This window comes from Globicephala melas, chromosome 1 (assembly GCF_963455315.2).
Source record: "Globicephala melas chromosome 1, mGloMel1.2, whole genome shotgun sequence".
NCBI lineage: Eukaryota > Metazoa > Chordata > Mammalia > Artiodactyla > Delphinidae > Globicephala > Globicephala melas.
In genome coordinates this window covers 41,954,596-41,977,073 of record NC_083314.1, presented here as the reverse complement: position 1 = coordinate 41,977,073, position 22,478 = coordinate 41,954,596, and the positions used below count along the sequence as shown (strand labels likewise).

Genomic DNA, 22,478 nt, shown 5'->3' with positions numbered 1-22,478 from the left:
AATAAAAAGTCAAAAAATAAATAAATAAAAAGAAATTTAAAGAAAGGGCCTTCCCTGGTGGCGCAGTGGTTGAGAGTCCGCCTGCCAATGCAGGGGACACGGGTTCGTGCCCTGGTCCGGGAGGATCACACATGCCGCGGAGCGGCTGGGCCCGTGAGCCATGGCCGCTGAGTCTGCGCGTCCGGAGCCTGTGCTCCGCAACGGGAGAGGCCACAACAGTGAGAGGCCCGCGTACCGCAAAAAAAAAAAAAAAAAAAGTCATTAAGCAGCCCTTTTGAGTACTCCTCCCTCTTCCCCAAAGATGATCCTTCACATTTTATCAAATGGGCATTACTGAGAGAGGGATTCTGGCTGGAGAACAGTTATGCAGTGCAACTACCCACTCTAACTACTAGGTTTGGGAGCTGTTAGCCAAATGCTACAGAAACATCATCAGAGTGGTTTTCCTGCCCATTAGCAACAGATCCACGATGAAGATCTATGTTCCTTGAACACTCGGGGATGCGGCCTGGCCTGGCGGAGAGCTGCAGGGACAGAGGGTATGGCAGCGGCTCCAGATGAAGTCCCACCCACTCCAAGGACCCCCCAAGAGATCTGGGGAGCCAGGGACCAAGGGAGCAGGGCTGATGTTTAAGACAGTCAGAGGAGGGAGGTGCGTCCAGAACGGCATCAGCCCTGGAGGAGGGAAGAAGCGTAGTTCTAGGGTTTGCCTGAGAGCAACTCGAAGTAATTTCTTTGGAGGCGCGTGCAGCCTCCACCCTGTTATTCCTTATCATTCGCCATGCTGGTTACTGGATTTTAGTGGGTCTTATCCTGTTTTAAACATTCATTCCTTTTGGCAGTAATCTTGGGCTGTCCTTTAACATCTTTTGTATTTCTGTCTTGATGTTATTTACCTTTTCACCTACTTATTTCTAGATGTAATGAATGTATCATAAGATGTCTTTAGAGAGGAAGTCCTGGCTTCTATTCTGCGTATCCCTCACAATGCTTCACAGAGTTCTTTCGCATCATCTTTGATAAACCGTTCATAATGAGACCCTGCCTTCTGCTTTGTTCTACACTGCGCTAGAGTCACACTTACCTTCTCCCTAAATACTGAAACAAAAAAGGAATTTTAAAGTAAGGATAGAAAACAGAATTTAAAGACTTGAAGTAGATCTCAGAACTGATTTTATAGATGAAGAAACAGATTCTGTGAGATGAAGAAATTACGAGATGAAGAGACTCACGTGAAACAACTTATCCAGGTGTCTTTCCATTAAACCATGCTGGTTCCTTTTTAATGCAATGTCCTACTTAGAAGAGGCATCAAAACCTTGACAAGCTGTGGATCTGTGGTTTAGAAAAACCACGGAAGAGCTAGTAACTTCAAAATAAGTGCAAATGACACAAAAGATTCCCAAGAGGAGACTACGGTTATTGGTTTATGTTTGGGAAGGGATGAATTCTTTGCAAATGTTTGCTAATTTCTTGCTTACTTTGAGGCAATACTCATGCAATGGATTGGGCTAGGTAAAAGAAAGTTATAATGAGATCCTCTAGTACTAGAGCAATTAATCTTTCTTTGGTGGCTCCAGAGAGGTAAACTGATGTGTAGCAACTGAGCTGAGTGCCAAGGAATCCCATCCACAGGTAGAACTATCACCCATGAAAAAGAGACCCTTACCTCTCTGCCAGAAAAGTTTCCCCAACTCCATTTAACAGAGTAAGGGGCGGGGGAGTCCTTTCTGATGTTTTTTGGGGGGGTATCTTCGAATTCAGGGTTATGAGAATGGTGTTGCCCATATTTTTTCAGTACCTCTTCACACCTAATGGATTTCCAATCACTAATAAACATCTGCAGAAAATCCCTTAGTGACAAGTAATCCCTTATCTAGGTTTCTTTTAATAGAACCCAACAATCTGCAGAATGAACCCTAGAGTTATCTCCTCAGCATCAGGTGGCAACAGTCAATCAAGTCCCTGGAATGCAAGACAATGCAGGCCGCTGGGAGGGGGAGGGAAGGCCGTGCCTTTGGACATGCCACAGGGGAAAAACAAAAGGCTTCCAAAGTCTCTGGCTGGGACTCTGAGGCTATTGTGGGAGTGCTGAGTGTTCTTCAGGAGAGGAGAGTGGAAACTTTGCTTTGATAAAAGGCATCCCAATATAGGAACCTCACCCCAAATGGTCTTGCCTCTCCTTGCTCTGATATTTGGAGGAGAATATCACTGCGGGGAGGTACTTGAATGCACTCATATATTTCAAGGGGGTTGGCTATCAGCATCCTCCCATTTCACCACAATTGTTTGCACTTGAGTCTCCTCAGAGCACATGAGGGCCCCGTGGGCTTAGATGAAACGGGAGAAATGGGAGGATGTTTTCCAGTCTGCCAGCCCGTGCCCGAGTTGCCCATATGTGCGCGCAAGGCGCGCGCGCGCACGCACCGTGTGTTGGGTGAGTGGTTGTTTTGCTGTTCTTTTTTTTTTTTTTAATCAGAATGAGTGGCAAAGACACGTTTGCCCCCCGTCTTCCTCCTCCTCTTCCCAGTTGCTTTACCTTCAAGGATGATTTGTTTTATTAAACTGACTGTCCCTAGCCTCTGCAGTACATAATAAAAGCCTGACATAGCAGGCTGCCTGCTTTCTGTGTCCTGCAGACACTCATCATAAGTGTCAGGACATACCAAGGTTAGCGGTCACTGGAAGTGTGCTCACTGGCCCAAACCTTGCCAAACGCTCTTGGCAGATGAATGAATGTCACAGAGAATAGAAGGGGAATTACAAAGGTTAAAAAGAAGACAGCCTCTCCTATTTTCTGGAGATAGAGAAGCTGATTTTTCACACCTCGGAAACATCCGTAGGCTCATCCATCAGCCTCTTGCAGGGGACCTAAACCCTGCCCCTTTCACAGCTCCCCGGGGATACCTTTCCATCCTCCATCCCCTTTAAAAACTGGTCCGCTGGCCGAATTTCATCAGTGGAATGATCTTTGCTGAAATGGACAGAAAACAAACCAGGCATTGACCTCTCTCCCTGGCCCCTCCCCAATAACCAATGGCTCAAATGGCTTATCAAGCGAATCAATCAGTAGATTACGATCTTATCAAGAGAGATCATCTTTTAGGTTCACCTTTTAAACTATTTTTCTTTTTCAGACTTCAGTGGGGAAATGGAAAAGGAGACATATATATGGGCAGAAGTGGCTAACTGATGGGAAAGTAAAATCCTGGCTAGTATTTTGGTGAATTAGTTTGCGTGTGGGTTTTCTTTCTTCATCCTCCTCCATTAAAAAAAAAAAATACTATAAAAGGGCAATAAAATGCTGACTGTAAGAAGACCATGTCAAGGAGAAAAGGGTACTGGTATTTTGGATACTCTTCACTGCTCGCCTTGGAGAGAGAGTTATTCTTGTCACAAACCCTTTTGTCTGCATCTGCTGACTGCTTGCCTGTAGCCAGCAGCATACTTTAACTGTTTTGTCACCTCCTAACATCACATGCATCAGCTGTTGGGCTTTTGTTACGGGTATTGTAGAACTAATCCGCTGTGGCTGGTCTACTGTGCAGTAAATAAAACAGAAACGGGCTTCTCAGACAATTCTGCATGAATATTTCAGATGGCTTTTACAACTCCGATTCACAAAATCAAATAAATAAATAACTCCCACAGTCCCCCGCCCCGGCCTCTACCCACACAGAAACAAAACCCCTCAAACTAGACCCAGATGCCTCCAAGTCAACTGCATTGAAGGCACTGACTTGAGCCTTCAAGCAATTGTTTGAGTGAAGTTGAAAGAACAGCGATCTCTAAACTTCAACACTGTGGTGTTTGTATTTATTATTAGAGTTAAACACGTCTGATTCCGAAAACTGGGTAAGAGGCTTTGAAAATCTCGAGAGCTACTTTTCTCCTTGGGCTTTCTAAAAAAAGATGTCATGCCATCAGTAGTATATAGTTAGAGTTGCCCTATCAAATCGCTTTTATTGTTTCCATCTGCATTTTCTTCCCTTCCACTCATCTGAAAGGGGTCAAAGGAAGATGCTTGTGCATCTAATTCATCCTAAGAGCCTTTCCAAAATGTTTAACCTGTACTGGAGCACAAAAGGAAAAGCAAACTTTGGGCCAGGATTTTTGCAACTGAATTGACGTCGCGAGTTCTCTTAAGGGGTAAATAATGTACTAACCATAACCATATACAGTGAGGCATTTTTCTAGACAACTTCTAAGTGTCTTTGGAGAAGTTAAAAAGAAAAAGGGCATCTGTACGCTGCTGCGTGCATGTGCACACACACAAACATCAAGATCCTAGGAAAGGAGACAAAGTTGAAGTACTTTCCCGAGCATTCATTCACCCTAGTGTGCACGTGATTCCTCTAAACAAACTCTCCCATCCCTGATGTTTGTTAAGTAAATATTGATCAAGGAGAGACATATCTCCTGACGGCAGTGGCACAAACTGGGGACTTAGACTGCAGACAGAGTGGACTTAAATGGATAAACTCAGATGCTTTAGTAACTCATTGAGATTATCAGACAAAAAGGGAAGGACAGATACGTTATTGCTGTTCCTCTCCACTGTCTCACTCTCACTGAATTCTCCTGCCAGAGGTGGAAGAGGGGAATCGCGGAGCTATGAAAGATGGTGACAAGATGCTGCGACTAGGGGGTCTCCCTTAGCAGTCACACACGCATTTATCCTGCGTGTACAGCCGGGGACTAGCTGGCCCTTCAGAAGGGCAGAAAGGGTGCAGGGGATGGTGAGATTGTGTTCCAATGCCCTCTCATTATGGGGAAGGATTGGATGGGAAAACAGGCACGAATGGGCTTTGTATCCAAATGTATCGAAATAGTATCCAAACGTAAGGTGGTGGTTAGAACCTTAAGGAGGAGCCCATCCACTTCCTAGGAGCCAGTTCACTGTGATTATTAAGTGTATGCAAAGCAGTGTCTTGAGAGATGCTTTGAGGAGGTTCACGTGGCTGATTTTATTGGCCGAGTCATCACACTGAGAAAAGTTGCTTTGTGTTTCCCAAGTTTTATTTCAGTCATTTCATGATTGTGACTAGAATCCTGTCAGGGGCTGAACGGCCACATAAGCTTCCCTGGAAAGGCCAATTTTAAAATCAACTCTAGAGACTAGGTTTTGTGTATTAGGCACTGAGCACCACAGTCAAAGAGCAAGGTGTTATATTTAAGAGTTCCTACCAAATGGCTACATGGCGTTTAAAATTTAATAGGATGCTCGCACCTCTGTTTCAAAGGACTGGAATTATTCAGGGAGCGCTGGCTACAAAACTGCTTGCAGACGCTACACCGAATGAGGCCGAGGAAGAATCTGCAGCCACAGCCGGGCTTCAGACTAAAGTCTCTCTGACTCTGATGCTCCAGGTGGCTTCAGCTTTCAGGGACCTTACAGGATTAGGTCAGTGTGATGCCCACACAATTTGAGGCCTATGAATGGGCTCACCTCCTACTTACATGTTTTGCTACTTAAATATGTGAAGGCTAAATGCTTATAGGAAGTGGCTAGAGTTCAAGGCTATCCTTAAAACAAAACAACGAAAAAAGAACCACCCCCCCCGCCATGTTTCCTCCGTCTAAGCAAAGGAACACATGGCAGTAACAGTCTGTATCAATTTTTTGTAAACCTTCAAAAGAACAATGTTCTGTTGAGCAAAATTCAGTAGCATTCTGTAAACATTAATTTAAGGAAATCAATAGACTCAGTGAACTAAAGCCATATTGCAAGATAAACTGGCCAGAGTGCCACTTTGTCAAATAGATTTTCGTTTTCTCGGCCTGATAAAGACAGTTTCAAAACGGGGCAAACGTGTTGCAACCAAGGTTTGAAAAGTATGTGGCCTTCAAACAGTCTGCTCATTCTTCCTACAAAGCTGGATAAACATACTTTAAAAGTGATAAGACGGTTTAGAATTGATCTGGCTTTCAAATTTTACATAGGGTAGATTTCTTGGTTGTCTCACAGGAAAAGAGAAAAAACAAAATAATGCGCACATTCAGAATAGAAAATAAATGTACTTGGGAGAAGGGGTTAAATTGTCTTGAGAAAAAGAGCTCTGGGGGCAGTGTCGGTTGATGCTTGATTTTAAAAAAAGAAAGGAAGAAAGAAATCTTTATTCATGCTGACCTGATGGGCAACAGGCTTTCTTGCCAAACTCCAAAAGCCAAACTCTCTAGTGGGTTTGGGATCAGAGGTTTCAGCTGGTGGAAGCTGCTCCTTTCTGTGAGCACCATGCAGTGTCATATTAATATGCAAGGGAGGAGCTGGGGGCGGGGAGGCCAACCTGGGGAAGGGCCGGGGAAGGACCCTGAGTGGGCGAGATCCACGCAACAGCCTCAAGGTTTCTCTCGGCCAGCCTGCAAGAACTGCAGGGATAATTAGGAAAAGTGGCAAAAGGAAAGCCTGTCTCTTGTCTTGTGGCTACAGCAGGGACCTGCACTGAGCTTGTGGGGATACACTTCCAAGTGAAATTGCCCGCCATCCCCTGATGCCACACCAGCTCTTATAAATGCCAGCAAAGTGGCGCCCGGCTAGGACATGGTGCAAACAGTCCGTTGGAGGGAATGTAATAAAAAGAACGAAGGGTCACATGGGAACTGCAAGGAGGGAGGTTAAGGATCTACCTTGACTGGACAGTGGAGCGCCATGGCAAAGGATGCCAGGCAGTGGACTCTGGTCTGCGGTGTGGCCGTATGGGCTTGGCCATCACCCCTCACGTGGACTTCTCTCAACAGCGCGAAGGAAGGGCCAAGGCTGCCCTGAGGAGTTTCTTTGTTTCCTCATCTGAATTTGAATCTTTTACCTTTTAAGAGTGGGTATTCACAAAATACAGAATTCACAATAAAATTTCTGTACGTTTCAGATGTTGATAACATACACATTGATAAAATGTGCCGGGATTGAGCATTTGGAAAAACTGTGACTTTAGGTAATAAAAAAGACTGCCTTCACATGGATGCTACCTGTTAATAATTTGTGTATACATTTTAAACTGTGTAAACATCCCACTGGCAACTTTGCCTATAGATACCAAGATAAATAACCATGTCTCCCACAGCCCCAGAAAAGGAAGTACTAGCTTGCTGGGAATGGAATGACGAATGTCTTTATAATAAACTCTATGCGGCTGTCAAAATTATTTTGTGCCGCTGAAATCTGGTTCACCAAATATGCCTAAAGTGGCTAGTTTGCTTGCTCATGCTTGGAGGTCTTGGTGTTGTATGTATTAGGAAATACAATAGTTGTCATGTTATTCGTTGTCATGAGTTAAATTTTCCTTCTCTCCCAAACACGTCTCAACACATGACTCCAAGTTTAAATGAGCATCAGTCAAAATAAAACAAAAACAAAATCATAGAAAAGGCATCAAACGCTAAAATCTCATATTTTCTCCCATCCCTCCACCCCCAAGAGACTATAAAGATACTCTCCCATCTTAAAAACAAGGGTGAGCTCTCTGCTGGAAGGACACATCTGGTAGGCTGTTCGGATAAGATGGGACCGAGACTACTGCATCAAAGAAGCGTAGTTTTGGAACTTCAGAACTAGAAAGGATCTCAGAGAGTTCACGTTCTACCAAAGAGAGAAAAAGCCTCTGCCAGGGGTCGGCAAACTTTTTCTACAAAGGGCTGGACAGTAAATACATAGGCTTTGTGGACTACATTTGGTCTCTGCTGCATATTCATCTTTTTCACATTGCTTTACAAATATAAAAACCTTTCTTAACAAGGGTCATAAAAAACAGATTCAGTGCCAGAGCTGGCCTGTAGGCCAGAGTGTGCCAAGCCCTGCTCTCAGCCACACTTAAGAGCTAACCACTTTTCTGAAGGCCTAATGCTCTTTCATTCTTCTCTAATCCTGTGTCAGCACACTAGTAGTTCTTGCAAGGGTAGCTGGGATCAACACACCCGAATTCAACCTACATTGTCACGCCACTCCTCAGATGCGTGTAAGGCTGGCCGTGTCTACAGGAATAATTAATGGACCACACAGAGAGATGCGAAGAACCAGGTGGACCTCAGTCTTGCCCTGCTTTGACAGCGAGCTTTTCGTTAGGAGCTTTCCTGCCAGCAAATATTCAAACGAACTACATGGAGGAATCTATCCCTCCTTCGTGACACAGGTAATGAATCAGCTTCGAGGGGAAAATAAGCAGTATACCAGTCACTCTGCAGCCTTAACTAACTTCCCTTCAAGTCAACCCCATGAATTATGTGCCAACCGCGTCTGAGTTCAAGACAGGCTCATAGTGCTTGAAGTTTAACTTTTGCTACCATTACTGGGTGAGGCAGTAGGATAAATAGGGCCAAGCTTGCTGCCCTTCTTGGATGGGAGATTATTCAAAAACAACATGGCATCAACCCTCCAATATTGCACGAAGGAAGCTGGGGCACGGATAATCGCAGTTACTCCTGTTTCGTTGGAGAATGCATTCCGTGATTGTTTTCTGCAGAGGTTTACCTTCATAATTCCGCTTTGCCCAGGCTAACATCAGAACTAGCGTGTGCCCTTTATTCACGTGGATGGAGCAATGTGAGAGAGAAGCCTAGAGAGAGATTGCTAGGAAGTGGGGTTGAGGCAGGACAATGAAATAGCATTGCTCAGAGTAAGCACCAAAGAAGGCACTGGGAGATACGGATGCTAGATGAACAGAGCTTCGGAGAACGCCGGGTCACGGGAGACACCGCCACTCTGCTGACAACAGCTGATGCAGCCCCAATAATACCTGGGTTGTTTTGGGAAGGGACTGGGATGAAAGGCAAAAAAGTCAGAAAAATTCTGGTTTGTGTTCTAGGGAACTCTATGGGTTTCTCCTCCAGGCTTACCCTTTGCAAAACTAAGCATGAGCCGTATTTCAAAAGCAACCTAAGAGTTTTGTGAAGGGCTTTGACATTCCTTTCTCAAGAAAGGTAAATAGCTCGGAAAGTCAGAGAAACAGATTCCAGAAGGGCCCCGGGAGCCTTTGGAAGTCCTCTAGAACCCTACCGACACCTCATGGGTCTGGAGGTAATGTTTGCGGTGGGAAGACTTAGGATGCTGTCGAGACCTGGGACTGGCCCTGCTGAAAGGCAGGGTCAGGAGTCTACATACAAATTATTTTGTACACCTTCAGGTCATTTAAGATGATGAATCTCTGGGAATTCCCTGGCAGTCCAGTGGTTAGGACTCCACGCTTTCGCTGCTGAGGGCACGGGTTCAATCCCCGGTTGGGGAACTAAGATCCCGCAAGCTGTGCAGCACAGCCAAAAGAAAAAAAAAAAAAGATGATAAATCTTTGAAAAATACTCTCTGTATTAAAGGAAGTACAGTGGCCTTGAGAGCACAGCCGACTTCTGCTTCTGATCATGCCTCTTCCTTCACCCCTACTCAAACCCCCATATCTGTGCTCAGTGAATGGTATTACCTTTTACTAAAAGTCATTTTTAGTACCAGATTTTATTTTCCACCGTTAAGGTAGCCTTAAAAAAAAAAAACCAGAGGTTGGGTACAATTACCGTTAAGAAAGATAGAAAAAAACATATCCAAGTGACCTGTGTGAGGATTGGATACCTCCCAAACACAAAGCTGTACATACAAAATCCCAGTGGAAAAGACATTCCTGATTACTATCATTTGAGACATGCTTAAAGGGAAGGATGATGTTGCTTTTACAAAAACTACCAACCAAACCTAGTAGTGATGGTAGTTATAACATCTAAAACAATTCTGTCTTGAAAGAGGGGAGATGTTGTATATTCTACAGAAGTTAATACGTATTACACAGGCCGATTGTCTGGGCTGAGTTGTGGCCTCGGTGGAACGTGTGTGGGGACAGGTATACAGGCTCTCTGTTACTTTGTTCAGGTCCATATCGTCTCCTAGAAAACCCACAGGCATGAGGGCTTCTCGGATGAATGACCTCACTGTTTGGCTGCCCTAGCCACCACAACAAAGTGAGCAGCAAATATAATGCCAATAAATTGTCTATGAATTTGAAAAATTCGCCTCTATAATCCCAGCAAGGGAGTTGCCACATCTCCAAGGGCACTGTTAAAAGATCTGCAAAGAGGGCCTTGGGAGAACACTAAACTGGGCACCCTGGAGATTTTTACTAAGATAATTAAGACACAGCAGCACCCCAAGGGTGGAAGTGGCCCCACCTGGTTGCCATCTGTATTCCCAGGGCCTCCACAGTCACTGCTTAAGGCTTTGCATCCTGCACGAGACTTATGTAGAGAAGGCATAATGTCTTCTGTTCTAGAATCGCAGAATTTCAGAGCTAGAACAAAGCTCTGTTTTGAATCTTATCACTTTACAGGTGAACGAAGTGGAGCCCACAGAGGCAGGTGCTGCCAGGGGCAGACCCTCCCATCTGGGGCTCCTTCCACGCTACCCTGTCATCTCGTGGCTGCCCTTCTCATCTGGAACCCATGACTCCAGAAGCCCGGAGCTGTTCCGGGCTGCTGTCATCTTTATAGCCAACCTTGGGGCAGGAGGAATCACTTTCTCTTTTCAAAACCAGTTTTGCACTGACTCTTTGTCCCAATTCTAACGGGAACTCCCTGTTTGCTCTTCTGTTTGTTTGTTTTCCTGTTTAGGGTCAGCAGGAAATGATGCAAGAGTTGGGTTACTGACAGTGGCGACAAGGGAACTTCTCTTTGGCTTGACAAATGAATGAAAGCAAATGCTTATATAGCGCTGACTTTGTGCTAACATATTCATGGACATTCATTTAATTCTCACAACAACTCTGTGAGGTAGGCACTATCATTTCCCCCATTTTACAGATGAGGACACTGAGGCAGGCACAGAGAGGGTAAGACACTTGCCAAGGTTTCACTGCTAGAAAGCGTCAGCGCTGGGATTTGATCCCAGGGACTGGTTCCAGAAACCATGCTCTTAAGTTCTACACTATTATTAGTCCAGGACCACTGACATTGGAAAGACTCCCCCAAAGGAAGCCCCTTTTAAGATCTCAAGGTGATGTTTTTATATAAAATTATACCTACTTGTAAGTGAACATTTTGTTTCCTGCTTGAGAATAATACAGAGATCAGAGTTTTCTTGCCTTAGTTGTCATTTTTATAGACTCAAGCCCAAGGTTAAGGCTGTGTCTTCATGATGTCAAACACTCCAATACGTTACCTACAAAAACACTGAAAACATCTGCACAGCGGGGTGGATCTGTGCAATTTTTTTTTGGCTGGATATGTTCCGTAGAACGATCAGATTTGCAAGAATACTTGCCAAGGGTCTCATAAATTGGTCTCATAGGATCATTTGAACCAGTAAGTGCTACTGAGATGCTAGTCAAGAAATCCAGCCTCTGAGGATGAACTTTGGGGGCGATCAAAAAAGCCGCACTGGAGGTGTATGTGAGGTATAAAACCGTGATGTGGCCGCCCACTGGAATTCTGCCCTGTTGTCCTGTAATTGTAACTGTCCCTCAGGAAAACATGGTCCTGCCGGAAGAGCATTACAGAAGGGCTGCTAAAATGATCAGACGCAACCCACTTACTGTATGAGATTAGACTTTTAAAAAGGATTAGAGCTCCTTAATCTGGAGAAATGAAGATTAAGAGGGAGTAATGATCAAAGTCTCTAAAATCAGAGAGGAAATGGAGAATATGGCCACAGTCCTGTTCACAAATCCCAGGATATTCTAACAAGGGATATCCCTTTGGAGTTCCAGGGAAATCACTTTAACAGCCATACAAAGAAGATACTATTTTCACAGCAGGTAAGAAATTTAGAGAATTACTACCTTGAGAAGTGGTGTGTTCTGAGAATGGAGTTACATTTTTAAAAAGGTTTCAATAAACCCAGGGGTGATAAAACCATAATGATCTAAAAATGGCAGGTTAGGAATGTTCTGGGGACATCCTGAGTCTTTCGAAAATGATGCAATCAGTGACAGGTACCCGCCTCTCCCGACATGCTCCCTGCCCAGGGCTGCTGGCCTACTGATCTGGCCACCTCTGTCCTCACTCTGTTACCTAGCTTGTTCCTAATATTCAGAACAGGGGTCAATGACTGGTAAGCTCAGAAACCTAGTACAAAACAGCAACTCACTCCTCGGAGCGGGTTTTCTTTAATCCTTGCCAGGGTCTTTGTCCTCGGATTCCGAATTAGAATTCAGGACAGTGATCTGACCATGCTTCCTATAAAAATATGAACTTACTCCTTTCAGTAGACCTTCAAATTAAAATCTACATTTTACTCAAACAGAGAGACGTTGGAAACATCTTATGTTGCAGTGGTGGGGGGACAGAACTGGTTAAACTCTCTATTGGAGAAGCTCCTAACACAGATCAATTAACTCACATTTAAGGGTAAATTAAACATACCGATTATGTAGTACCCATCACAGCCCAAGATATTAAGCTCTAAAATTTCCTGCAGTTAATGTAGAAATCAGCACACCTTAAGAAAAGCTGTGCTGTATGTATTCTAAACATATAGAATAAAACTCGAGAGAAATGTTTTAGCTCGGTTCCAAAACAGCCACGTGTTCGTCACTTTCAATATCTAATAATAGGTCATTGTTGGGGAGCCAAAGGCAGCCAAAAATAAATAAATTAAAAAAAAAAAAGGTTATGACAGCAGGAGGAGGGGGCAGGGGATTTTGGGAGAGGGTAGAGTGCAGACGAAGATGCCATGCAGAGAAAAAGAACCTTCAGATGACTATAACATGCTCAGCGAGGCATGAAGAATATTATCTGTACTCACATTTTAGACTGCTTGCTGAAGATTGGTAAAACGTGGCAATGTGCAGGAGGAAATAAAAGAGCCGAGGAGAGGGAAGGGGCTGCAGGAGGAAGGCACCCATCTCCAAGCAAATGCCTAATAAGTCCTCATTCTAACCGTAAGTACCACTGTAAGTTGGGAGCAATCCCGTGGTATCTTTTCAAACTGCAAGTCTGAAAACGTTAGTCCTCATGTTGGGGAGATATTCAGAATCACTCTTCGTCTGGGGAGGAGAAAAGTAGGAAGGTGGGAAGGGGTGAGGATGGGTTAAGGGGTAAAGAGTTGCCTTGTTTCGCGTTGTGCACTTTCAAGGGCTCTGGGCAAGAACACTGGGACATCTGGAGTTCAGAAGTCGAGGAAAATGGGGAAGAACCAGGAAGATGAATACGCGATCATCAGCTGCACAAAAGAACGGAGCAGAAAGAAGCCTGGATTTGGGCACTCGCGTCTGGCAAGGAGGCCGCCAGCAGGGCTAATGAAGCATTTGTGGTGCAGGACGATTGCCAGCGCAACAAAGAAGATGTGCTTGGGCTCTGCAGATGTGCCAGGGCCCCCAGAGCAAAATAATGACATAATCACCATCAGTGTCACAGACCAGACTGTACACAAGGTGACAGGGGAGCAGGGGGGCTGTAATACACACACGGGGAGGACTCGCCGGGGCCCATGGCGGCTGCGCCCTGAGGCCTGGGACGCGGGCAGGACTACCTGCCTACCTCTCTCTAGCTGTATCTCACATCCTAAGGTGAGGCTTGTCCCCACCACTGGTGGCTGTGTTTTATCCAATCCCAGCTACTCCTGAAGAGGCCACAGAAATCTGAAAAGCTTACGAGAGATTCAGACTGGTTGGAAAAGGCTGGAAAAAGAGAAGGAAGGGGGAGAAACGGAAGGAAAGAGTTTTGAGTAAAACTCCCTGTGATTCTGCTAAGTTCTGTGCTCCACCTTCCACGAACCTGACCCTAGCCATTCAACCCAACCCGAGGGACAAACATTAGCATGAGTGTCAAGGTTTCCTGCTGCAAAGAAAATGCAAGAAATATTTGGGGGCGCCTGGAGGGAGGATCGCACAGTAGCAATAAATGGTCCACCTCAAAGCAGAGCACGAAAACAACAGGAAGGCAGGAGGGAGCTGCCCCTGCCCATTTTAAACAAGGTCTCTCAGCTGGCCTCGGCACCTGCCCTGTCTCCAGCTTCGTAAGGTGGGTGTGTTAGTACAGCTGTCTGGCTTTTAAGTGACTTTTGTCAGTTTGAAAGTGAAAAGTCTGTTTGAGGAGCTGAAAGAACAATAGCCCAGAGGCCGGAAGAAGGGCTGGCAACACAAAGGACTTAGACTACACTACTGTCCCTTTTCATTACTTCTAATGAAAGATTCATAAGAATAACTTTAATTTTTTATGATCCCCTTTTTGGTATGACTCTAGTAGTTGTGTCAACTTCCAGATCCAGGTTCTCTTTCAATAGCAAAGGGTCTGTTGTGAGAGTGTCTTCAAAGAACAACAGGGACAGAATAGATTCTGCCCATCCTGTAGGCCCCCTTCTCCAGAAGACACTGCTCTCAGGGACACAGAAATGCTCTTTAAATACGGTTTCCTTCTGCCTTGAGGTCTCTGTGAACACTACAGGGAAGCGATCTTAAACCTCTCTAACGTGCTGGTTCAACTGCTCCTAGGAAGAACGATTCTATTTGTTTTCTTGGCTTCACTCTATTTAACAGGAACAGTAGTATAATCATCATTAATCGCTCTCTTTTCCCTTTACTTTGCAAATAGCTGTCTCCATAGTGCATCTTTATTTGGTGTCTCAGCCAAAAGGGCAGGGGTAGGGAGGGGGGGTGGGGAACAGGTTGTATTTGTTTTACGTCCTGTTACCAAATAGCACTGAAGACTGGCTTGAGGCAATCGTTGAAGGTGAAACAATATTTTAAAACGAGGATAATCTACTTTCAAGAACCAAAGTCCTACGCTTCGTCAGAAGAATGTTTGCAAAAACATTCATTCTGGCAAGTGTACACTGAAGTGGTTAAGAGAAGTGACTGAATGATCATTTCATTTTCTGCCCTATGGCTGAAAAAGAACCCAACAGTTAAAAGTGCAATAAAATCCTGGGGGCGGGGCCGGGGTGGGATGGGGTGAGGAAATGTGATTTAAAATGTTATCTGCCACGTGAAAAGGGATCACCAACTTTTGAACAAGCCTGGGGTTCGCTAAATGAGTTTGTTTAATCTAGGCGAAATAAACAGGCTGCTTTTCAAGAGGTGGTTAGACCTGCAGACATTTAATCCAGGATGGGCCGAACACAATGATACCGACCCACTGAAAGCTCCAACCACCACCGGCGGCTCTCAGCAGAGAACGGGCTCCCTTTCTCCTATTGATAACCCTTTGTGGGGCACAGAGAAAGAGGCGAGGCGAGGAGAACTGAACGTCAGACAATGGCCATCATGCCACACACTGTCTCTGAACTTTCCTCATCTCTGAAGGACAATTAATTATGAAGGCCTTAGGGGTAGGTCGAAGCAAGGGAAAAACCCAATGCTGTCCCAGCAGTGGACGCGGCTGCCACCTCTGTGTTTGCTAAATGGCTTTGCCTGTTGGGGTACAGCCACCAAGAGAGCCAATAGATCACTGGGCGGGGGGAGGTGTGGGAGGAAAGCAAAAGATTTTTTTGTGTGTGCGCCTGCCCTTGTATAATTCTATTCTCACTGTGAACTCATCCATACACAAAACACAAGGACAATTTTTTTTTTTTTAAAGAGAGAAAAGCCACAGGGTAGGTTGCAGCAGAAACGGCCTCTCAGTGGTGTGTTAAAAAGGATGGTCTTTTCACCAAATCATTTCACAGAGGCAAAACAGACAAACACAAAGAGTTGAGACTTTTTCTCTGACATTAAATGGAGTAACTGATAAGGTCAGACATATGATACCTAAAGACATGAATCTGTGAACTCTTGAAGTCAAAGGGCCTCTCTGTGCCGAGGAACAATCTTTCAAAGGAAATAGATCATAGAACTCCACTGAATCTGCTTTAAACTTTATGAAGCAGGAGGAGAAAAAGCTCTAAGTAGGGAAGCTTGACAGAAGAGCCTTGAACTATTTTCTGAAGGAAAGATGAGACCCTCCCTAGGCTGCCACAAAACATCTTTTTTTTTTTTTTTCTAAAGGCTCCTCTGAACTTTGATACCAAGACACTGCCATTGAAAGTTGTATAATTATGTGCTATAGCCACTGTAGAAAATGCTTTGTTCCCCCCAACAAAGGACAATAAGCAAAGTAAAGCGACATTACACTGTATCTTTTTCTTTAAGAATGTTGAGAAAGGTCATGGAATGCTATAACTAATAAAGCTGTTGAGTAAGGAGGTTTGAACGTTGATCTTACTGTGCTTGAATGTAACCCAATGACAAAAAAGACACAGGGCGCTAAAAATGCAACGACATTACCAAATAGATGATAAATCAATGGGCCTGCTTCATTATACTGATCAACACCTTGAATCCCAGATGGACAGCGGTGCAAAAATGAAGCTTCGGGCACGCAGTTCTCCCTGTGCCCTCCCCTACCCCTGCCACCTCCCCCCACCCTTCCCCACCCAGCCTGGCGTCTTTACTGCTCCCTCCTTCAAATTTCAGGCAATCATTCTGTACGAGGAATATGTTTCCAGATAGCCATGTGTGTACATATATTTAGAGAACATTCATTTAGTCTCTTAAAAGATCAATTTGGCTTGTCAATGGGGGGACTGGCAGGGAAGGAAACGGCAAAGGTTTCTTTTCCTCCTGCCACCCACCAAGAGTGCGTTGTGTGATCGTTTAAATGACACCTCGGCTTTGAGGCCAAAAGACTGCAAGAGCAGTAAAAGGGTTTCCCTCCTGTGCCAGTTTTCCAAATGATCACTCATATTTAAGTATCTATTTGGAGCAGAGGGAAGCGCTTCCTAAATCCACCTGTCCTCATTTTTCTTTAAAGAGGGGACAGGGCGAATGAAGGACTTCCAAATATATTAAATCTTCTTAAACGTGCGTCGTGTGGAAAGCGGGAGTGGGCTGGGAATGGGGGTGAGCCTGGTGGAGGGAGTGGATGCTCTCTATGTGTTTAAGTGTCGTGCGTTTGGGTGGGTGTGTGCGTGGGGGGATGTGAGGAGTGCTGCCTTTTCATTTTCTCTTTCTAAGAGGAGAGTGAGAAGACACAGAGAGAGGCCTGCAGAAGTACCCTTCTTGCCTGTCATGTGACACCTAGAAATAAGTCAAACCACTGGCTCCACGATGGAGCGTCTGCCCCGTGAGTTATTAGTATCTTAGGAAATGACAGTTACAAGCCCACTAATCAATGAATCAAGTTCTCTTTTCTATTTGTTTCTAAGCCTTCCATCCAAAGCCCTGGGTCTTTATTGAGGGCAAGGGAAGTTAGTCACTCCTCCTGCGAGTTTGGACCCTGTGCGCAGTTAATTGGCTAGCCACTAATGGCCCACGGGGGACACCTGGCTGACCACCGCGGGGGAAGAGCTAGCTCATGGGAATGGAGAAAAGGAGAAGGAGTGCTCAGGGAAGTCTTGGAAATTGATCGCAAGCCTTGCCTTCTTTCCTGCCCCAGTTGTGAGGGAAACAGAAAAGCAATACAGTCCAAAGCACATGCCCCTGCGGTCAGAAGGGTCAGCCCAGAAGAAGGGGTCTGCGACATTCTCTTCCCAACCTCCATGCAGGCCATCCCAGACCCCAAGCTCTGGGTCATCCTGCCTTTCCCAGCGGCCAGCCTACCTCAGTCAACCTAGGGTGGCTGTCTTCCGGCTCCCTGAGCAGTGAGTTTAACCTTTGTGACTTACACAGATCGGTTGCCTTAGTTGAGTTCTCTGCAAAAACGTGTCAACCTGCCTTGGAAACTGACAGCGCTCATTGCCTTCTTTCCCTGCCACAGTTGTGAGGGAAACAGAAGTAATAAAATTCAACTCCTATGCCCCTGAAGTCAGAAGTATCAGTGTGATTTAAAAACTGGGAAGGAATCCCAAACCTCATTTCCCTCCCTATAAAAATCAATTTTGGAAGCTCTTCAAAATGAAGTGAGAATGAAGCATGGCAATATATACCATAACACCTGGAACGACGAACGTATTGTTACCCATCTCATTTAACGTGAAAAGCGGGAGTTAAAAATGAGGCCTGGACTTCCCTGGTGGCGCAGTGGTTGAGAGTCTGCCTGCCGATGCAGGGGACACGGGTTCGTGCCCCGGTCCGGGAAGATCCCACATGCCGCGGAGCGGCTGGGCCCGTGAGCCATGGCCGCTGAGCCTGCGCGTCCGGAGCCTGTGCTCCGCAACGGGAGAGGCCACAGCAGTGAGAGGCCCACGTACCGCAAAAAAAAAAAAAAAAAAAAATGCGGCCTGTCACTGAACGTGCCTGTCTGAACACCTTCACGGACTCGTGTTGGGAGGGAGATGCCCGACCCCTGTCCTGTAGCCAACTTTCTTCCCTTGAGCACAAGCTGAAAGCATGGTTCATCCCCCCCTACCCTCCCCCTTCAGTGTCTTCTTCCACATCCCCTGGGACTTCTCAAGCTCTCACCACCCCAAGTCTGAATGCCGTGCCAAGAATCTTGGCAATTGTGTAAACTGATACAAAAGGCAGAACAGGCTCTCCTGTCACTTAGAAGGTTCTGACTCATACAAGACAGGAAATGCGCAGGGTCTAGAAGAGCAGGGAGATGCGAGCCACTCCCTCTGCACTAGTGATAAACCTTCCCCATCTGCTTTATTTTCCCGCAGGCCAGGGGTCAGCAGCCACTCCAGCCTTGAGAGCCATCAGCAGCAGGGGCTGGAGGGGGGTGGCGCTTAGCAGTGACAGAGGTGCCGCCAGCAAGCTTATGACAGAGGCAGAGATGGAGCAGAAAGCTGAGAAAAGGCAAGAGGAGGAGGAGGAGGGAAAGAAGGAAGGAGAAGGTAGCAAGGGACAGAAAAGCGTTAGCCTCACCCCCGCTCTCTCTCCCTGGCTCCCCTGTTCCCACCCACTTAGAACTGCTTTAGAAACAGTATAAAGCTTTAGGCAAGCTGAAGTATTTCTGCTATTAATATCCATATCATTAGGACTCACATTAAATTAATTAATATGGGTAGACCACTTAGAAGAGTGCCCAGAACATACTAAACAGTCAATAAATGTGAGCTATTTTATCATTGCTACAAACCACTGATTAACTGATTGAGAAATTTTAAAATGCAATCAAGAAGACGTTTTATTATTTGGCCAGCTAATGGTTGGTTTAATATATTCCTTTAAATTGATTGGATCTTTGGGCATCATGTAGGCATAACTTCTGTCTCTCTACTAGGCCCCATATCTGGTTAAAAATTTAAGAATAAACCAGGTGTACAGTTCTCTACTTTGCCATCTTCTTCACTTGCTCATTTTAGACTGCAGATGCACTTGACTTGCTCTTCAGGGGAGAAACTTAGATTCAAAAGTCAAGCAGTGCATGCAATAGCAGCTAAGGTATCAGATAGAGGTGCTGGGTCTACTTCTGGCTCACAGCCACGGTCCACACTGGAAGAGCAACAATGATAAGACCAGTGGCTTTTTTTTTTTTTTTTACAAATTTATTTATTTATTTTTGGCTGCGTTGGGTCTTCGTTGCTACGCGCAGGCTTTTTTTAGCCACAACTACTGAGCCCGCGAGCCACAACTACTGAAGTCCCCGCGCCTACAGCCCCTGCTCCGCAACAACAGAAACCACCGCTATGAGAAGCCCGCGCACTGCAACGAAGAGTAGCCCCTGCTCACCGCAATTGGACCAGCGGCTTTTTAAGCATCTCACTTAAGCACTGACCTCCATGCACAAAGGCACAGAAAAGAAGGATCATCTTATCTGAAGATTTTATTAGTAAGTGCCCCAAACTGAGAGGCTAAATTAAAAACTACTTCATGATATTAGGATCATATGTGGTGGTAGGGGTGTGTATGTGCATATGTGTGGGTAAGTGGAGGGGGCAGGGCAGAATCCAGCTCCTGCTTTGTTCTTAGCACATTTCCGGAAAGAGCCTAGTTTTTACCGAAGGAGGAATAAGGCCCAGAATAGTCCAATAACTTGTCTGAAGTCACATGAGAAGTGACAAAATTGCTCCCTGGGCCCCATACTCTTTGCACTGAAGCAGTCTTAAAATAGACACTGCAGATAAAGGAGAGGTGGCCTGGCTGGAAGTGGATATGATTCACAAAGAGAGGAATATCAGATGGTAATCATATTAAAGGAGGATTTAGATGATGCTAAACGGAGCAGCTTGTTGGGTATCTCTTGATTCCAGCCATCCCGTTTGTGTCATTTTGGCCCTTGCGCTGAGTAGGGGATTAAAACCAACCAGGTAAGGTTTACACGACCCTAAAAAATCCTAATGGGCACTGTCAGGATTTGTTCTCTTGAGTATGTCACTCAGCAAAAATGCACAAACCATCCCGTGGATCTCGGGCAATTCTTTTATGAAGCTTGACGCACGCCGCCAAACGAATATTTATCATAATAAACTGCAATTAGTTCACTAGCACACCGCTGAATTCTCTTAGCTCAAAGTTGACAGCAAAAGACTTATCAGAAAGGGGGTGGGGAGAAGTGAAGCTTTTAATAAGATTTCTTTAAAATGTTTAGCCATCGTCATCATGCAGGAGAAACGGGTTCGATCCCTGGTCAGGGAACTAAGATCCTACATGCCACAAAGTGTGGCCAAAAAAAAAAAAAAAAAAAAAAAGTTTAGCCATTGTCACAATCTTCAGCTTTAGAAGAACTCTGCTAGAGTGTTCTGTCGAAACAGTAAACCAGTGCTCTGTTCCAACAGAGACTTTAAAATACTGAAGCAGTAAGTACAAGAAGGAGCCTCACTTTTAATGTGTTTGGCCAAAGAAAAACTTTGCTTATAACCCATTTGGCAAGAAAAATACATTGGTATTGGATAGCAAAGAGAAATTGGTGGCTTGCAGTATAAACACTCCAACTTTCAAGGAAAAACCATGACTTTCCCGCTGCTAAACTTCCCCATTCAGTTCTTCATAAGCCACAAAAACTGATCTGCTAAGGAGAAGGGTCCCCAGAGGAATGGGCAAGCAGCGGGGGACAGTGGGGTTCAGGTCGGTATTGACAAGGCCAGACCGAGGTGCCCCTTTCTCCTTTTTTTTTTTTTTTGCGGTACGTGGGCCTCTCACTGTTGTGGCCTCTCCTGTTGCGGAGCACAGGCTCCGGATGCGCAGGCTCAGCGGCCATGGCTCACGGGCCCAGCCGCTCCGCGGCACGTGGGATCCTCCCGGACCGGGGCACGAACCCGTGTCCCCTGCATGGGCAGGCGGACTCTCAACCACTGCGCCACCAGGGAAGCCCGCCCCTTTCTCCTTTGACACTGAGAACTTTGCGGGCATTTGGGGGTACCTATCTGCGTAAGGAAAGCAAGAATATTAACATAAGGTCCGCGCACGAGCAGATGTGGGGGAAAAATTCTCCTCCTCAAGGTACTACAAGAGAAGGACCACCTTTGTCAAGCCACAGCCTGTCCATTCTCATCATCAGAGGTTCAGCCTGCAGAACCCTTCCCACATTCCCACTTCCAGCCATCATTGCCCCAGTCAGCAGGGCTCAGCGAAATGCTTTTGTGGGTACTGGGAGATTCGCTGGTGTTGTCTCATGGAAAGTCATCCCGTTCAATGAAAAACGCTGAGGCACCACATCAGCCAGTAAAGAAATGCCTTACTTATAGCCACACATCTCTTATAGTTGCATAGATACGGCTTTCTGGGAACCATCTGCACTGCTTCATATGTGCCTGGAATATGCAGGTTGCAGACACATGCAAGTATGTATAAGACCGTATGAAGGAAGGGCAGCAAGCCCGTGAAGCTGCACGTGTGCAAAATGAACACACAAGGGTGTCCTCCCAGAAGAACAAAACCAGAAGCAAACAAGCGAACAGAGACGTCCATGGGTCTCTCATCATAGGTACTTGGGAAATTCTCACACCGTTTCTTCCAGAAAGGAAATGAATGCTCATGAAAGTTTGAAACTGTGGAATCACTTCCCCATCAATCTTTCTAGACATTTTAAGAAAACAACTTTTGAAGCTACCACTGAACACAGCATATGTCAACTCAATCCACACGCCAGAATTAAATGTGAAAAAGGCCTATTGGGGGAGGGACCTCTTCTCTGGAAAGGGAATCACTCTGTGTGTGTTCCTTGCTGCCGTTTCTTTGGATTCGCCAGTTCCCTCTTGTGTGGCCACATGGGTCTTCCAAGCAAGCAGCAGAGGCGGGGGATGGGAAAGGAAACGGAAGTGGGTCAGCTCCCAGGACTCTGACGGGACCCACGGGGGGCTCTTCATTGCCACTCGACCTCTTACCCTACTGGGGGATGCTTGTGTGAGATACCAAAGCAAAAAAAAAAAAAAAAAGACAGGTTTGGGGCATTTCTAAAGAAAATAATTTTTTTTTAAAAAAAGGGAGATGACCGAAAAACAAAGATGAGTTCCTACCTCAAAGTCATTTGCTTTATTGTAGTGCATGTTCAGAGCCCTGTACAGCTCACAGTCTCTGGTTATAGACAGCTCTTCGGTACTGGTGACCCCATCGTTGATGGCTTGACGCGCGTACTTCTCCATCTGAATGTAGTAAAACTCACGGAAATTGCTAAACCACTTGATGAGCTGAGAGGTAATGCATCTGTTGAACTGTTAAATTTAAATGTTGAAAAGGATAAGAACATTGCCATTTTTCTTCATTCATTCTTTA

At 45.5% G+C, this 22,478-nt stretch overlaps 1 protein-coding gene across 2 annotated transcripts in view; it reads right to left on the bottom strand.

Annotated features, from left to right (window-relative positions):
• PROX1 (prospero homeobox 1) overlaps positions 1 to 22,478 on the bottom strand; it is a 51,799-nt gene that overhangs the window by 6,237 nt on the left and 23,084 nt on the right. For both annotated transcript variants that reach the window (XM_060295140.1, XM_060295145.1), the window contains one exon: positions 22,223 to 22,417. In XM_060295140.1, the coding sequence (XP_060151123.1) occupies positions 22,223 to 22,417 (195 nt within the window). The remainder of the gene's footprint in view (positions 1 to 22,222; positions 22,418 to 22,478) is intronic.